Source organism: Salvelinus alpinus, chromosome 4 (genome assembly GCF_045679555.1).
Source record: "Salvelinus alpinus chromosome 4, SLU_Salpinus.1, whole genome shotgun sequence".
In the NCBI taxonomy this organism is placed as follows: domain Eukaryota; kingdom Metazoa; phylum Chordata; class Actinopteri; order Salmoniformes; family Salmonidae; genus Salvelinus; species Salvelinus alpinus.
The window spans coordinates 100,966,357-100,981,166 of record NC_092089.1 but is presented as its reverse complement, the minus strand read 5'-3'; the positions used below and the strand labels follow the sequence as shown (position 1 = coordinate 100,981,166).

General features: G+C 46.1%; 1 protein-coding gene across 4 annotated transcripts in view; it reads left to right on the top strand.

Annotated features, from left to right (window-relative positions):
• The window catches only part of prelid1a (PRELI domain containing 1a), a 30,867-nt gene extending 16,479 nt beyond the window's left edge, over positions 1-14,388 (top strand). For 3 of the 4 annotated variants that reach the window (XM_071399787.1, XM_071399790.1, XM_071399788.1), the window contains 2 exons: positions 2,114-2,192; positions 8,933-14,388. In XM_071399787.1, coding sequence (XP_071255888.1) covers positions 2,114-2,192; positions 8,933-9,057 — 204 coding nt within the window. In that variant the 3' untranslated portion in view covers positions 9,058-14,388. The remainder of the gene's footprint in view (positions 1-2,113; positions 2,193-8,932) is intronic. The other variant, XM_071399789.1, reaches the window with a different exon arrangement.
• The last annotated feature ends 422 nt before the right edge of the window (positions 14,389-14,810 follow it).

Below are 14,810 nucleotides of genomic sequence, written 5' to 3'. Positions count from 1 at the left end.
GAGCCATGTATAGTACATAGATATGGAGCCATCAATAGGATGTAGATATGGAGCCATGTATAGTACATAGATATGGAGCCATCTATAGGATGTAGATATGGAGCCATGTATAGTACATAGATATGGAGCCATCTATAGGATGTAGATATGGAGCCATGTATGAGTTACAGAAAGACTGTCGTAAAGGAACCACAAGCTGGCAGTTTGCCTGTTTCAGCCTGTGTAGAAGTTGTTGATTTACTGTCTGTTATCTGACTTTGATAAATCCTCAGCTGGTGTGTTGGCTATTAAACTGCCCAGTCGGGTTTACTGAGCCTTGTGAAAGTTAGTGACAACGGGAATCAGTTTAGACATGTCTATACTAACATCACGGCCAGTCATACCACACTAACATCACTACACAAACATAAATAATATGAAAATATCTACTTCTGCTTCCCAGTAAAGCAATAAAAAACAAGCAAGCATCCCAGAAAAGTGTTAAAAATAGCCGGCAGCTTAAGAAACAAGGTTCATGAAATTAATAATTTGCTAGTAACAGATGACATTCATATTCTGACTATCTCTGAAACTCACTTAGATAATACCTTTGATGATACAGTGGTAGCAATACAAGGTTATAACATCTACTGAAATGCCAGTGGAGGTGTTGCTGTTTATATTCAGAGCCACATTCCTGTAAAGCTTAGAGAGGATCTCATGTTAAATAGTGTTGAAGTAATATGGCTACAGGTTCATCTGCCTCACCTAAAGCCCATTCTAGTGGGACACTTCTATAGACCACCAAGTGCTAACAGTCAGTATCTGGATAACATGTGAAATGCTGGATAATGTATGTGATATCAACAGAGAGGTATATTTTCTGGGTGATTTTAAATATTGACTAGCTCTCATCAAGCTGCCCACTCAAGAAAAAGCTTCAAACTGTAACCAGTGCCTGCAACCTGGTTCAGGTTGTCAGTCAACCTACCAGGGTAGTTACAAACAGCACAGGAATTAAATCATCAACATGTATTGATCACATCTTCACTAATGCTGCAGAAATTGTGCTTGAAAGCAGTATCCAGATTCATCAGATGTAGTGATCACAATACAGTAGCCATATCTAGTAAAACCACGGTTCCAAAGGCTGGGCCTAATATAGTGTCTAAGAGGTCATACAATACGTTTTGTAGTGATTCATATGTTGATGATGTAAAGAATATTTGCTGGTCCGTGGTGTGTAATGAGGAGCAAACCGACGTTGCACTTGACACATTTATGAAATTACTTATTTCAGTTACCAATAAGCATGCCCCCATTAAGAAAATAACTGTAAACTTAAATCCCAGTGGATTGATGAGGAATTGAACAATTGTATGGTTGAGAGGGACGAGGCAAAAGGAATGGCAAATAAGTCTGGCTGCACAACCGATTAGCAAACGTCTTGCAAATTGAGAAATCATGTGACTAAACTAAATAAAAAATATACTATACTATGAAACAAATAAATGACATAAAGAATGATAGTAAAAAGCTTTGGAGGTTCTTAAATGTTGGAAAACTCGGCAATATCAGCACATTCATTACAAAACCGACTATCTACTTTTAATGATTGTTTTCATTGGCAAATTTAGGCATGACATGCCAGCGACAAACGCTGGCACTACACATCAAGTATATCTGACCAAATTATGAAAGACAAGCATTGTAATTTTGAGTTCCCGTAAAGTCAGTGTGGAAGAGGTGAATAAATTATTGTTGTCTATCAACAATGACAAGCCACCGGGGTCTGACAATCTGGATGGAAAATTACAGAGGATAATAGCGGACGATATTGCCGCTCCTATTTGCCATATCTTAAATTTTAAGCCTACTAGAAAGTATGTGCCCTCAGGCCTGAAGGGAAGCAAAAGTCATTCCGCTACCTAAGAATAGTAAAAAAAATAATTTACTGGCTCAAATAGCTGACCTGTTACCAACCCATTGTAAAGTTTTGGAAAATATGGTGTTTGACCAGATACAATGCTATTTTACAGTAAACAAATTAAAATTAAGTCATACCACACAACAAGACCAGCATTCCCTGTCTGTCATACGCTAACCATCATTAATGTCTGGCCTCACTTTACAGGAGTTCGGCCTTGCCCGGTTCAAGACCAGTGTTACAAAGACCATGAAAGGGTTTGAATACGTCCTGGCCAAAATGCAAGGTAAGGTGGAGGCCAGTTGTTTTATTACGCTGTAAAATAAGGTGGGGCTATCAATTCAGTTCCTTATTATTAGTTGTACTATGTGCAGTGGAGCAGTAGAAACGGCACGGTGTTGCAGTAGAAACGGCACGGTGTTGCGGTAGAAACGGCACGGTGTTGCGGTAGAAACAGCACGGTGTTGCGGTAGAAACGGCACGGTGTTGCGGTAGAAACGGCACGGTGTTGCGGTAGAAACGGCACGGTGTTGCGGTAGAAACGGCACGGTGTTGCGGTAGAAACGGCACGGTGGCGCGGTAGAAACGGCACGGTGGCGCGGTAGAAACGGCGCGGTAGAAACGGCGCGGTAGAAACGGCACGGTGTTGCGGTAGAAACGGCACGGTGTTGCGGTAGAAACGGCACGGTAGAAACGACACGGTGTTGCAGTAGAAACGGCACGGTGTTGCAGTAGAAACGGCACGGTGTTGCAGTAGAAACGGCGCGGTAGAAACGGCACGGTGTTGCAGTAGAAACGGCGCGGTAGAAACGGCACGGTGTTGCGGTAGAAACGGCACGGTGTTGCGGTAGAAACGGCGCGGTAGAAACGGCGCGGTAGAAACGGCGCGGTGTTGCGGTAGAAACGGCGCGGTAGAAACGGCGCGGTGTTGCGGTAGAAACGGCGCGGTAGAAACGGCGCGGTGTTGCGGTAGAAACGGCGCGGTAGAAACGGCGCGGTGTTGCGGTAGAAACGGCACGGTGTTGCGGTAGAAACGGCGCGGTAGAAACGGCGCGGTAGAAACGGCGCGGTGTTGCGGTAGAAACGGCGCGGTAGAAACGGCGCGGTGTTGCGGTAGAAACGGCGCGGTAGAAACGGCGCGGTGTTGCGGTAGAAACGGCGCGGTAGAAACGGCGCGGTGTTGCGGTAGAAACGGCGCGGTAGAAACGGCACGGTGTTGCAGTAGAAACGGCACGGTGTTGCGGTAGAAACGGCGCGGTAGAAACGGCGCGGTAGAAACGGCGCGGTGTTGCGGTAGAAACGGCGCGGTAGAAACGGCGCGGTGTTGCGGTAGAAACGGCGCGGTGTTGCGGTAGAAACGGCGCGGTAGAAACGGCGCGGTAGAAACGGCGCGGTAGAAACGGCGCGGTGTTGCGGTAGAAACGGCGCGGTGTTGCGGTAGAAACGGCGCGGTGTTGCGGTAGAAACGGCGCGGTGTTGCGGTAGAAACGGCGCGGTGTTGCGGTAGAAACGGCGCGGTGTTGCGGTAGAAACGGCGCGGTGTTGCGGTAGAAACGGCGCGGTGTTGCGGTAGAAACGGCGCGGTGTTGCGGTAGAAACGGCGCGGTGCTGCGGTAGAAACGGCGCGGTGCTGCGGTAGAAACGGCGCGGTAGAAACGGCGCGGTGTTGCGGTAGAAACGGCGCGGTAGAAACGGCGCGGTAGAAACGGCGCGGTGTTGCGGTGGTGTTGCGGTAGAAACGGCGCGGTAGAAACGGCGCGGTGTTGCAGTAGAAACGGCGCGGTAGAAACGGCGCGGTAGAAACGGCGCGGTGTTGCGGTAGAAACGGCGCGGTGTTGCGGTAGAAACGGCGCGGTGTTGCGGTAGAAACGGCACGGTGTTGCGGTAGAAACGGCACGGTGTTGCGGTAGAAACGGCACGGTGTTGCGGTAGAAACGGCGCGGTGTTGCGGTAGAAACGGCGCGGTGTTGCGGTAGAAACGGCACGGTGTTGCGGTAGAAACGGCGCGGTAGAAACGGCGCGGTAGAAACGGCGCGGTGTTGCGGTGGTGTTGCGGTAGAAACGGCGCGGTAGAAACGGCGCGGTAGAAACGGCGCGGTGTTGCGGTGGTGTTGCGGTAGAAACGGCGCGGTAGAAACGGCGCGGTAGAAACGGCGCGGTGTTGCAGTAGAAACGGCGCGGTAGAAACGGCGCGGTAGAAACGGCGCGGTAGAAACGGCGCGGTGTTGCGGTAGAAACGGCGCGGTGTTGCGGTAGAAACGGCGCGGTGTTGCGGTAGAAACGGCGCGGTGTTGCGGTAGAAACGGCGCGGTGTTGCGGTAGAAACGGCGCGGTGTTGCGGTAGAAACGGCGCGGTGTTGCGGTAGAAACGGCGCGGTGTTGCGGTAGAAACGGCGCGGTGTTGCGGTAGAAACGGCGCGGTGTTGCGGTAGAAACGGCGCGGTGTTGCGGTAGAAACGGCGCGGTGTTGCGGTAGAAACGGCGCGGTGTTGCGGTAGAAACGGCGCGGTGTTGCGGTAGAAACGGCGCGGTGTTGCGGTAGAAACGGCGCGGTGTTGCGGTAGAAACGGCGCGGTTCAGTCGTGGCCAAAAGTTTTGAGAATGACACAAATATTAATTTCCACAGTTTGCTGCTTCAGTGTCTTTAGATATTTTTGTCAGATGTTACTATGGAATACTGAAGTATAATTACAAGCATTTTATAAGTGTCAAAGGCTTTTATTGATAATTATATAAAGTTGATACAAAGAGTCAATATTTGCAGTGTTGACCCTTCTTTTTCAAGACCTCTGCAATCCGCCCTGGCATGCTGTCAATTAACTTCTGGGCCACATCCTGACTGATGGCAGCCCATTCTTGCATAATCAATGCTTGGAGTTTGTCAGAATTTGTGGGTTTTTGTTTGTGCACCCGCCTCTTGAGGATTGTTCTCAATGGGATTAAGGTCTGGGGAGTTTCCTGGCCATGGACCCAACATATCTATGTTTTGTTCCCCGAGCCACTTAGTTATCACTTTTGCCTTATGGCAAGGTGCTCCATCATGCTGGAAAAGGCATTGTTCGTCACCAAACTGTTCCTGGATGGTTGGGAGAAGTTGCTCTCGGAGGATGTGTTGGTACCATTCTTTATTCAAGGCTGTGTTCTTAGGCAAAATTGTGAGTGAGCCCACTCCCTTGGCTGAGAAGCAACCCCACACATGAATGGTCTCAGGATGCTTTACTGTTGGCATGACACAGGACTGATGGTAGCGCTTTTTCCGGATGCCCCAAACAATCAGAAAGGGGATTCATCAGAGAAAATGACTTTACCCCAGTCCTCAGCTGTCCAATCCCTGTACCTTTTGCAGAATATCAGTCTGTCCCTGATGTTTTTCCTGGAGAGAAGTGGCTTCTTTGCTGCCCTTCTTGACACCAGGCCATCCTCCAAAAGTCTTCGCCTCACTGTGCGTGCAGATGCACTCACACCTGCCTGCTGCCATTCCTGAGCAAGCTCTGTACTGGTGGTGCCCCCCCGATCCCTCAGTTGAATCAACTTTAGGAGACGGTCCTGGCGCTTGCTGGACTTTCTTGGGCGCCCTGAAGCCTTCTTCACAACAATTGAACCGCTCTCCTTGAAGTTCTTGATGATCCGATAAATGGTTGATTTGGGTCTTACTGGCAGCAATATCCTTGCCTGTGAAGCCCTTTTTTTGCAAAGCAATGATGACGGCACGTGTTTCCTTGCAGGTAACAATGGATGACAGAGGAATAACTATGATTCCAAGCACCACCCTCCTTTTGAAGCTTCCAGGCTTTTATTCACTCTGTCATGCTGATTGAGTTAGATCTCCAACCTTGTCCTCGTCAACACTCACACCTGTGTTAACGAGAGAGACAATGACATTTTGTCAGCTGGTCCTTTTGTGTCAGGCCTGAAATGCAGTGGAAATGTTTTTGGGGGGATTCAGTTCATTTGCATGGCAAAGAGGGACTTTGCAATTAATTGCAAGTCATCTGATCACTCTTCATAACATTCTGGACTATATGCAAATTGCCATCATACAAACTGAGGCAGCAGACTTTGTGAAAATTAATATTTGTGTCATTCTCAAAACTTTTGGCCACGACTGTACACAGGGAGGGACCGTCTATACTCTCTCCTTTTACAGTTCAATGTGCTATAAAAGGAACTGGCTCTTTGCTTGAATCTTTCATAGCAACAAGACATGCTGGAGTCTAATCTTCTCATCAATTACAATAATATTCAACCAACGACTACATTTAATTCTTACCCTATGAGGTTCAGACTACTGCTGCTTTTCTGGTCTAAACCAGGCCCTGATTACAGGGGAACAATGGCTGGTGTCCCAGGTCTAAACCAGGCCCTGATTTACAGGGGAACAATGACTGGTGTCCCAGGTCTAAACCAGGCCCTGATTACAGGGGAACAATGACTGGTGTCCCAGGTCTAAACCAGGCCCTGATTACAGGGGAACAATGACTGGTGTCCCAGGTCTAAACCAGGCCCTGATTACAGGGGAACAATGACTGGTGTCCCAGGTCTAAACCAGGCCCTGATTACAGGGGATCAATGACTGGTGTCCCAGGTCTAAACCAGGCCCTGATTACAGGGGATCAATGACTGGTGTCCCAGGTCTAAACCAGGCCCTGATTACAGGGGAACAATGACTGGTGTCCCAGGTCTAAACCAGGCCCTGATTACAGGGGAACAATGGAACAAAGCAGTGGAACTGGCTTGCAGGTCGGGTTTGAATTTGAGTGATTTAGACTCCTTACCTCCAACCATGTTCTAACCACCATGTTTCCTCGCTCTCCTCTAACCACCATGTTTCCTCGCTCTCCTCTAACCACCACGTTTCCTCTCTCCTCTAACCTCTAACCACGTTTCCTCTCTCCTCTAACCACGTTTCCTCTCTCCTCTAACCACGTTTCCTCTCTCCTCTAACCACCACGTTTCCTCTCTCCTCTAACCACCACGTTTCCTCTCTCCTCTAACCACCACGTTTCCTCTCTCCTCTAACCACCACGTTTCCTCGCTCATCAAATCAAATCAAATCAAATTTTATTAGTCACATACACATGGTTAGCAGATGTTAATGCGAGTGTAGCGAAATGCTTGTGCTTCTAGTTCCGACAATGCAGTAATAACAACAAGTAATCTAACCTAACAATTCCACAACTACTACCTTATACACACAAGTGTAAAGGGATAAAGAATATGTACATAAAGATATATGAATGAGTGATGGTACAGAACGGCATAGGCAAGATGCAGTAGATGGTATAGAGTACGGTATATACATATGAGATGAGTACTGTAGGGTATGTAAACATAAAGTGGCATAGTTTAAAGTGGCTAGTGGTACATGTATTACATAAAGATGGCAAGATGCAGTAGATGATATAGAGTACAGTATATACATATACATATGAGATGGGTAATGTAGGGTATGTAAACATTATATTAAGTGGCGTAGTCGTAGTCGTTTAGCTCAGTTACCTTGGCTTTCTTGGGAACAGGAACAATGGTGGCCCTCTTGAAGCATGTGGGAACAGCAGACTGGGATAAGGATTGATTGAATATGTCCGTAAACACACCAGCCAGCTGGTCTGCGCATGCTCTGAGGACGCGGCTGGGAATGCCGTCTGGGCCTGCAGCCTTGCGAGGGTTAACACGTTTAAATGTTTTACTCACCTCGGCTGCAGTGAAGGAGAGCCCGCAGGTTTTGGTAGCGGGCCGTGTCAGTGGCACTGTATTGTCCTCAAAGCGGGCAAAAAAGTTATTTAGCCTGTCTGGGAGCAAGACATCCTGGTCCGCGACGGGGCTGGTTTTCTTTTTGTAATCCGTGATAGACTGTAGACCCTGCCACATACCTCTTGTGTCTGAGCTGTTGAATTGCGAATCCTCTAACCTCTAACCACGTTTCCTCTCTCCTCTAACCTCTAACCACGTTTCCTCTCTCCTCTAACCACGTTTCCTCTCTCCTCTAACCTCTAACCACGTTTCCTCTCTCCTCTAACCTCTAACCACGTTTCCTCTCTCCTCTAACCTAACCACCACGTTTCCTCTCTCCTCTAACCTAACCACCACGTTTCCTCTCTCCTCTAACCTAACCACCACGTTTCCTCTCTCCTCTAACCTAACCACCACGTTTCCTCTCTCCTCTCTCCTCTAACCTCTAACCACGTTTCCTCTCTCCTCTAACCTCTAACCACGTTTCCTCTCTCCTCTAACCTCTAACCACGTTTCCTCTCTCATCTAACCTCTAACCACGTTTCCTCTCTCCTCTAACCTCTAACCACGTTTCCTCTCTCCTCTAACCACGTTTCCTCTCTCCTCTAACCACGTTTCCTCTCTCCTCTAACCACGTTTCCTCTCTCCTCTAACCACGTTTCCTCTCTCCTCTAACCTCTAACCACGTTTCCTCTCTCCTCTAACCACGTTTCCTCTCTCCTCTAACCACGTTTCCTCTCTCCTCTAACCTCTAACCACGTTTCCTCTCTCCTCTAACCTCTAACCACGTTTCCTCTCTCCTCTAACCACGTTTCCTCTCTCCTCTAACCTCTAACCACGTTTCCTCTCTCCTCTAACCTCTAACCACGTTTCCTCTCTCCTCTAACCTCTAACCACGTTTCCTCTCTCCTCTAACCTCTAACCACGTTTCCTCTCTCCTCTAACCTCTAACCACGTTTCCTCTCTCCTCTAACCACGTTTCCTCTCTCCTCTAACCACGTTTCCTCTCTCCTCTAACCTCTAACCACGTTTCCTCTCTCCTCTAACCACGTTTCCTCTCTCCTCTAACCACGTTTCCTCTCTCCTCTAACCTCTAACCACATTTCCTCTCTCCTCTAACCTCTAACCACGTTTCCTCTCTCCTCTAACCTCTAACCACGTTTCCTCTCTCCTCTAACCTCTAACCACGTTTCCTCTCTCCTCTAACCTCTAACCACGTTTCCTCTCTCCTCTAACCTCTAACCACGTTTCCTCTCTCCTCTCTCCTCTAACCACGTTTCCTCTCTCCTCCAGGTGAGGCCCCCTCCAGGACCATGGCTGAGCATGCTACAGAGAGGGCCAGGGAGACGGCTCTGGCAGCTAAAGAGAAAGCTAAAGACCTGGCCTCACAGGCTCACAAGAAACAACAGTATGTCTGAGCTGCCAGTGTAGGGTGAAGTTTCCCCTAGATGCTGATATGGTTTTAAGATTAGGATTGGGGGCAGGGGAATCTGATCCTAAATGTCTTCCTAGAAACTTTATCCTGGAGCCTGAGGTGCCAGTGGGAGGAAGTAGACATTGGCCCCTGTCAGACCTGCCTGGATTCAAAGACTATTCAGGAATAATTTCAAGTAGTTTATCTGGGATCGATTTTAAGTATGCCTGGCACAATGGAACCAATAGAATACTGAAAACCCCTGCTCATTTGGCACTCCAGGCAGACTCAAGCAATTACAAAAAGTAAATAAATAAAAATGTTGAATAGTATTTGAACCCAGATCTGTTTGGCCCTAACTGCTTGTCCAGAGTCAGATCTTATTCACCCCCCTTAATGATTACATTTGGAGGTAGGGGAATCTGATCCCAGATCTGTGATTTAAGGTTGCAAAATTCCGGTAACTTTTCCAAAATTCCAAGTTTTTCCAGAGATACCAGTTGGAAGATTCCCGGATCAAGAGGTAATAAGCAGGAAATCTGAAATCGTCCAACCAGGATTTCTGGAACATTTCTGGAATTTTGTAAATGCTTTGGTAATGTTGCTCCACTAGGTGTGACTGAGCTTGATTTGGAAATGTGGTCCGGAGGCTTCGTATGACGCAATTACGGCGCTTCCGGAGGCATGCAGTCTAAATCAAACTCTGTAACGCATCGCCATGCGCCTCTCAAATGTTGTAACAATGCAGAGAGCTCTGTATAGCTCCGCGTTGACATGATTGGTTGACGGTAAGCGCGCGGGGGGGGGGGGTCCTGTATTATCACAAACTTACTTCCTTCACAGCAGCTCTGCGAAACGCAAAAAAAAGTACGTTTTGCTCTTGACTTCTGCAGAGGCTGCAACACAGAATGTCAACTGAGTAACTGTTATTGTTGGAGGCATGCGGCAGCCATAAGGACAGGACAACACCAGTCCCACCCAGCAGGTGGTCTACTGTGCACGGTCGGTGTCGCTCGGGTCTTGTCCTTTTTAATCGGGAGCTAGTACAAGAGACTGGTCCATGTCTCCAGAAATGACTCGTTATGGTTTCCATCTGGCTGTTTTTGTGACCGATACTTTCGTAGTCTTAAAAAGTCTTAACACCATGATGGAGTTCCACACAGTTGGGTGAAGCTGTCCATAGACGCTGATCTTGGGTCAGTTTAGCATTTCCCCCCCACTAACGTCTACGATTAGGATCGGGGGGAGGGAGAAGCTGATCCTAGACCTGTCGGCCAACCCACCATTCCCTCCCACTAACGTCTACGGTTAGGATCGGGGGGAAGGAGAAGCTGATCCTAGACCTGTCGGCCAACCCACCATTCCCTCCCAAATCAAAGGCTTGCATCCCAAATGGCACCTTATTCCCTCCCTATAACCAGAGCCCTATTCCCTATATAGTACACTACTTTTAACCAGAGCCCCATAGGCACTGAAGAGTTTTAAACCAGAGCCATATAGACCCTGATCTAAAGTAGTGTCCCAGAGACATATAGACCCTGATCTAAAGTAGTGTCCCAGAGACATATAGACCCTGATATAAAGTAGTGTCCCAGAGACATGTAGACCCTGATCTAAAGTAGTGTCCCAGAGACATATAGACCCTGATCTAAAGTAGTGTCCCAGAGACATGTAGACCCTGATATAAAGTAGTGTCCCAGAGACATATAGACCCTGATATAAAGTAGTGTCCCAGAGACATATAGACCCTGATATAAAGTAGTGTCCCAGAGACATATAGACCCTGATCTAAAGTAGTGTCCCAGAGACATGTAGACCCTGATATAAAGTAGTGTCCCAGAGACATATAGACCCTGATATAAAGTAGTGTCCCAGAGACATATAGACCCTGATATAAAGTAGTGTCCCAGAGACATATAGACCCTGATATAAAGTAGTGTCCCAGAGCCATATAGACCCTGATCTAAAGTAGTGTCCCAGAGACATATAGACCCTGATATAAAGTAGTGTCCCAGAGACATATAGACCCTGATATAAAGTAGTGTCCCAGAGACATATAGACCCTGATATAAAGTAGTGTCCCAGAGACATATAGACCCTGATATAAAGTAGTGTCCCAGAGACATATAGACCCTGATATCAAGTAGTGTCCCAGAGACATGTAGACCCTGATATAAAGTAGTGTCCCAGAGACATGTAGACCCTGATATAAAGTAGTGTCCCAGAGACATATAGACCCTGATATAAAGTAGTGTCCCAGAGACATATAGACCCTGATATAAAGTAGTGTCCCAGAGACATATAGACCCTGATATAAAGTAGTGTCCCAGAGACATATAGACCCTGATCTAAAGTAGTGTCCCAGAGACATATAGACCCTGATCTAAAGTAGTGTCCCAGAGACATGTAGACCCTGATATAAAGTAGTGTCCCAGAGACATATAGACCCTGATATAAAGTAGTGTCCCAGAGACATATAGAACCTGATATAAAGTAGTGTCCCAGAGACATATAGACCCTGATCTAAAGTAGTGTCCCAGAGACATATAGACCCTGATCTAAAGTAGTGTCCCAGAGTCATATAGACCCTGATCTAAAGTAGTGTCCCAGAGACATATAGACCCTGATATAAAGTAGTGTCCCAGAGCCATATAGACCCTGATCTAAAGTAGTGTCCCAGAGTCATGTAGACCCTGATCTAAAGTAGTGTCCCAGAGCCATGTAGACCCTGATCTAAAGTAGTGTCCCAGAGACATGTAGACCCTGATCTAAAGTAGTGTCCCAGAGACATGTAGACCCTGATATAAAGTAGTGTCCCAGAGACATATAGACCCTGATATAAAGTAGTGTCCCAGAGACATATAGACCCTGATATAAAGTAGTGTCTCAGAGACATATAGACCCTGATATAAAGTAGTGTCCCAGAGTCATATAGACCCTGATATAAAGTAGTGTCCCAGAGACATATAGACCCTGATATAAAGTAGTGTCCCAGAGACATATAGACCCTGATATAAAGTAGTGTCCCAGAGACATATAGACCCTGATCTAAAGTAGTGTCCCAGAGACATATAGACCCTGATCTAAAGTAGTGTCCCAGAGCCATATAGACCCTGATCTAAAGTAGTGTCCCAGAGCCATATAGACCCTGATCTAAAGTAGTGTCCCAGAGACATATAGACCCTGATATAAAGTAGTGTCCCAGAGTCATATAGACCCTGATATAAAGTAGTGTCCCAGAGACATATAGACCCTGATCTAAAGTAGTGTCCCAGAGACATATAGACCCTGATATAAAGTAGTGTCCCAGAGGAATGTAGACCCTGATATAAAGTAGTGTCCCAGAGACATATAGACCCTGATATAAAGTAGTGTCCCAGAGACATATAGACCCTGATATAAAGTAGTGTCCCAGAGACATATAGACCCTGATCTAAAGTAGTGTCCCAGAGACATATAGACCCTGATATAAAGTAGTGTCCCAGAGACATATAGACCCTGATCTAAAGTAGTGTCCCAGAGACATATAGACCCTGATATAAAGTAGTGTCCCAGAGACATATAGACCCTGATATAAAGTAGTGTCTCAGAGACATATAGACCCTGATATAAAGTAGTGTCCCAGAGTCATATAGACCCTGATATAAAGTAGTGTCCCAGAGACATATAGACCCTGATATAAAGTAGTGTCCCAGAGACATATAGACCCTGATATAAAGTAGTGTCCCAGAGACATATAGACCCTGATATAAAGTAGTGTCCCAGAGACATATAGACCCTGATATAAAGTAGTGTCCCAGAGACATATAGACCCTGATATAAAGTAGTGTCCCAGAGACATATAGACCCTGATATAAAGTAGTGTCCCAGAGACATGTAGACCCTGATATAAAGTAGTGTCCCAGAGACATGTAGACCCTGATATAAAGTAGTGTCCCAGAGACATATAGACCTCATATAAAGTAGTGTCCCAGAGACATATAGACCCTGATCTAAAGTAGTGTCCCAGAGACATATAGACCCTGATCTAAAGTAGTGCCCTAAATAGGGAATAGGGTGCCATTTTGGCACTGAGCCTCAGTGCTCTCTTCTCTTCAGCTCTTTAACCTCTTGTGCTCTCTTGTCTTCTCCGTTACGGGACGCATTTCTCCTGTCTGTTGTAATTCCTTTACCTTCATATAGTCTTGTTTCTCACACTGTAGATGAGACCGCCTACATATCTTCATTTACGTTTTGTGTTTTAGCCTTACGATTTATAAATATTTGTTTTTCATTTCAAAATCAAATCTTTTATTTCTGCTAGCTAAAAAAAGCAAATCTCAAAATAAATCTCTTGATTCATCTCTCTTCGCTGCATATTCATTGATTTCAGTTATGGCGTTTTTCATTTAATTTTTACTGATTTCAGAATGATATTTCATTGCTTCAAATTAAACGTGTTACTAGTGTGATGAGGGGGGTCCACGTTATTTGTAGTCGTTGCTTGAAAGTGAACCTTGCTCTTGACATAGTGAAAAGACAGGATTGCTGTGGATATCAATGTCTGTATGCTTGAAGATATTGGCTCCAGAAAGTGAGTCAAATTGCTGAAGTTGTAAATGACACTTAAAGACATCCTGGGTGTGACTGTTTGTTTGTTTTTTACCTCCCGCTTTGGGCTGGATGTGTCTGTGTAGTTTAATCAATAAGGCTCGAGGGGATGTTTGCACGTGTCCTATATTACACCACAGCTAAGGGCTGTTCGTAAGCAACAACCCAATGTGGATTGGCAATATACCACAAATCCAGAGGTGCCTTATTGCTATTATAAACTGGTTACCAATGTAATTAGAGCAGTGAAAAAATTTATGTTTTTGTCATATCCATGGTATACGGTCTGATATACCACGGCTGTCGGCCAATCAGCATTCAGGGCTTGAACCACCCAGTTTATAAACATGCATAATCTCTATGAGCAGAATTACTGTCTTACCTCAATTAGCCATGAAATCCCTAGTTTCTAGCCCTTTTTCCGCCACATGGGCCAGCCCTCAAGCAATTAGTTCTAGTCGGTCAGCTTCAGCCCCTTGACATTTTGAGTGACAGCTAGATGCAGAGCGAGAGAGGGAGCAATGACGTGGTGCACATATGTGATGTAGTACACAATATTCGGGGACCACTTTTGGCTTGTGAGTACTACTTTCAGAACCTCTTGCTGAAAAGTATACAAAAGTACTGGAGAATTTTTATTTTATTTTTTATTTTTAAATGAATGCATACAAATGATGAATGTGCTATGTTTGAGCAACAGTATCGGCTTATTGATGAATACCAATAAATATTTTATGTTACTGGATCCTTTTGTCATTTGTTTTCCTCAAATAATTGCATACTACCTTGAATAACAAGGAAGTGATTAGTATTAAATATGTATTCGTACATAATAGTACTGGAACAGGAAAACGGGTTAGTGCCTTCAGATAGATATTCTATTGTTGCAATGACAAGGTCACAAGGCATCTTGTTGGGGTATAAACATCCTGAACCAGGCAGCACACCTCAGTGGGTAACAGGCAGGCAGTCAGTCACCTCAGTGGGTAACTTCCAGTCAGTCAGTCACCTCAGTGGGTAACATCCTGAAGGCAGTCAGCACACCTCAGTGGGTAACATCCTGAAGGCAGGCAGTCAGGCAGCACACCTCAGTGGGTAACAGGCAGGCAGTCAGCACACCTCAGTGGGTAACAGGCAGGCAGTCAGGCAGCACACCTCAGTGGGTAA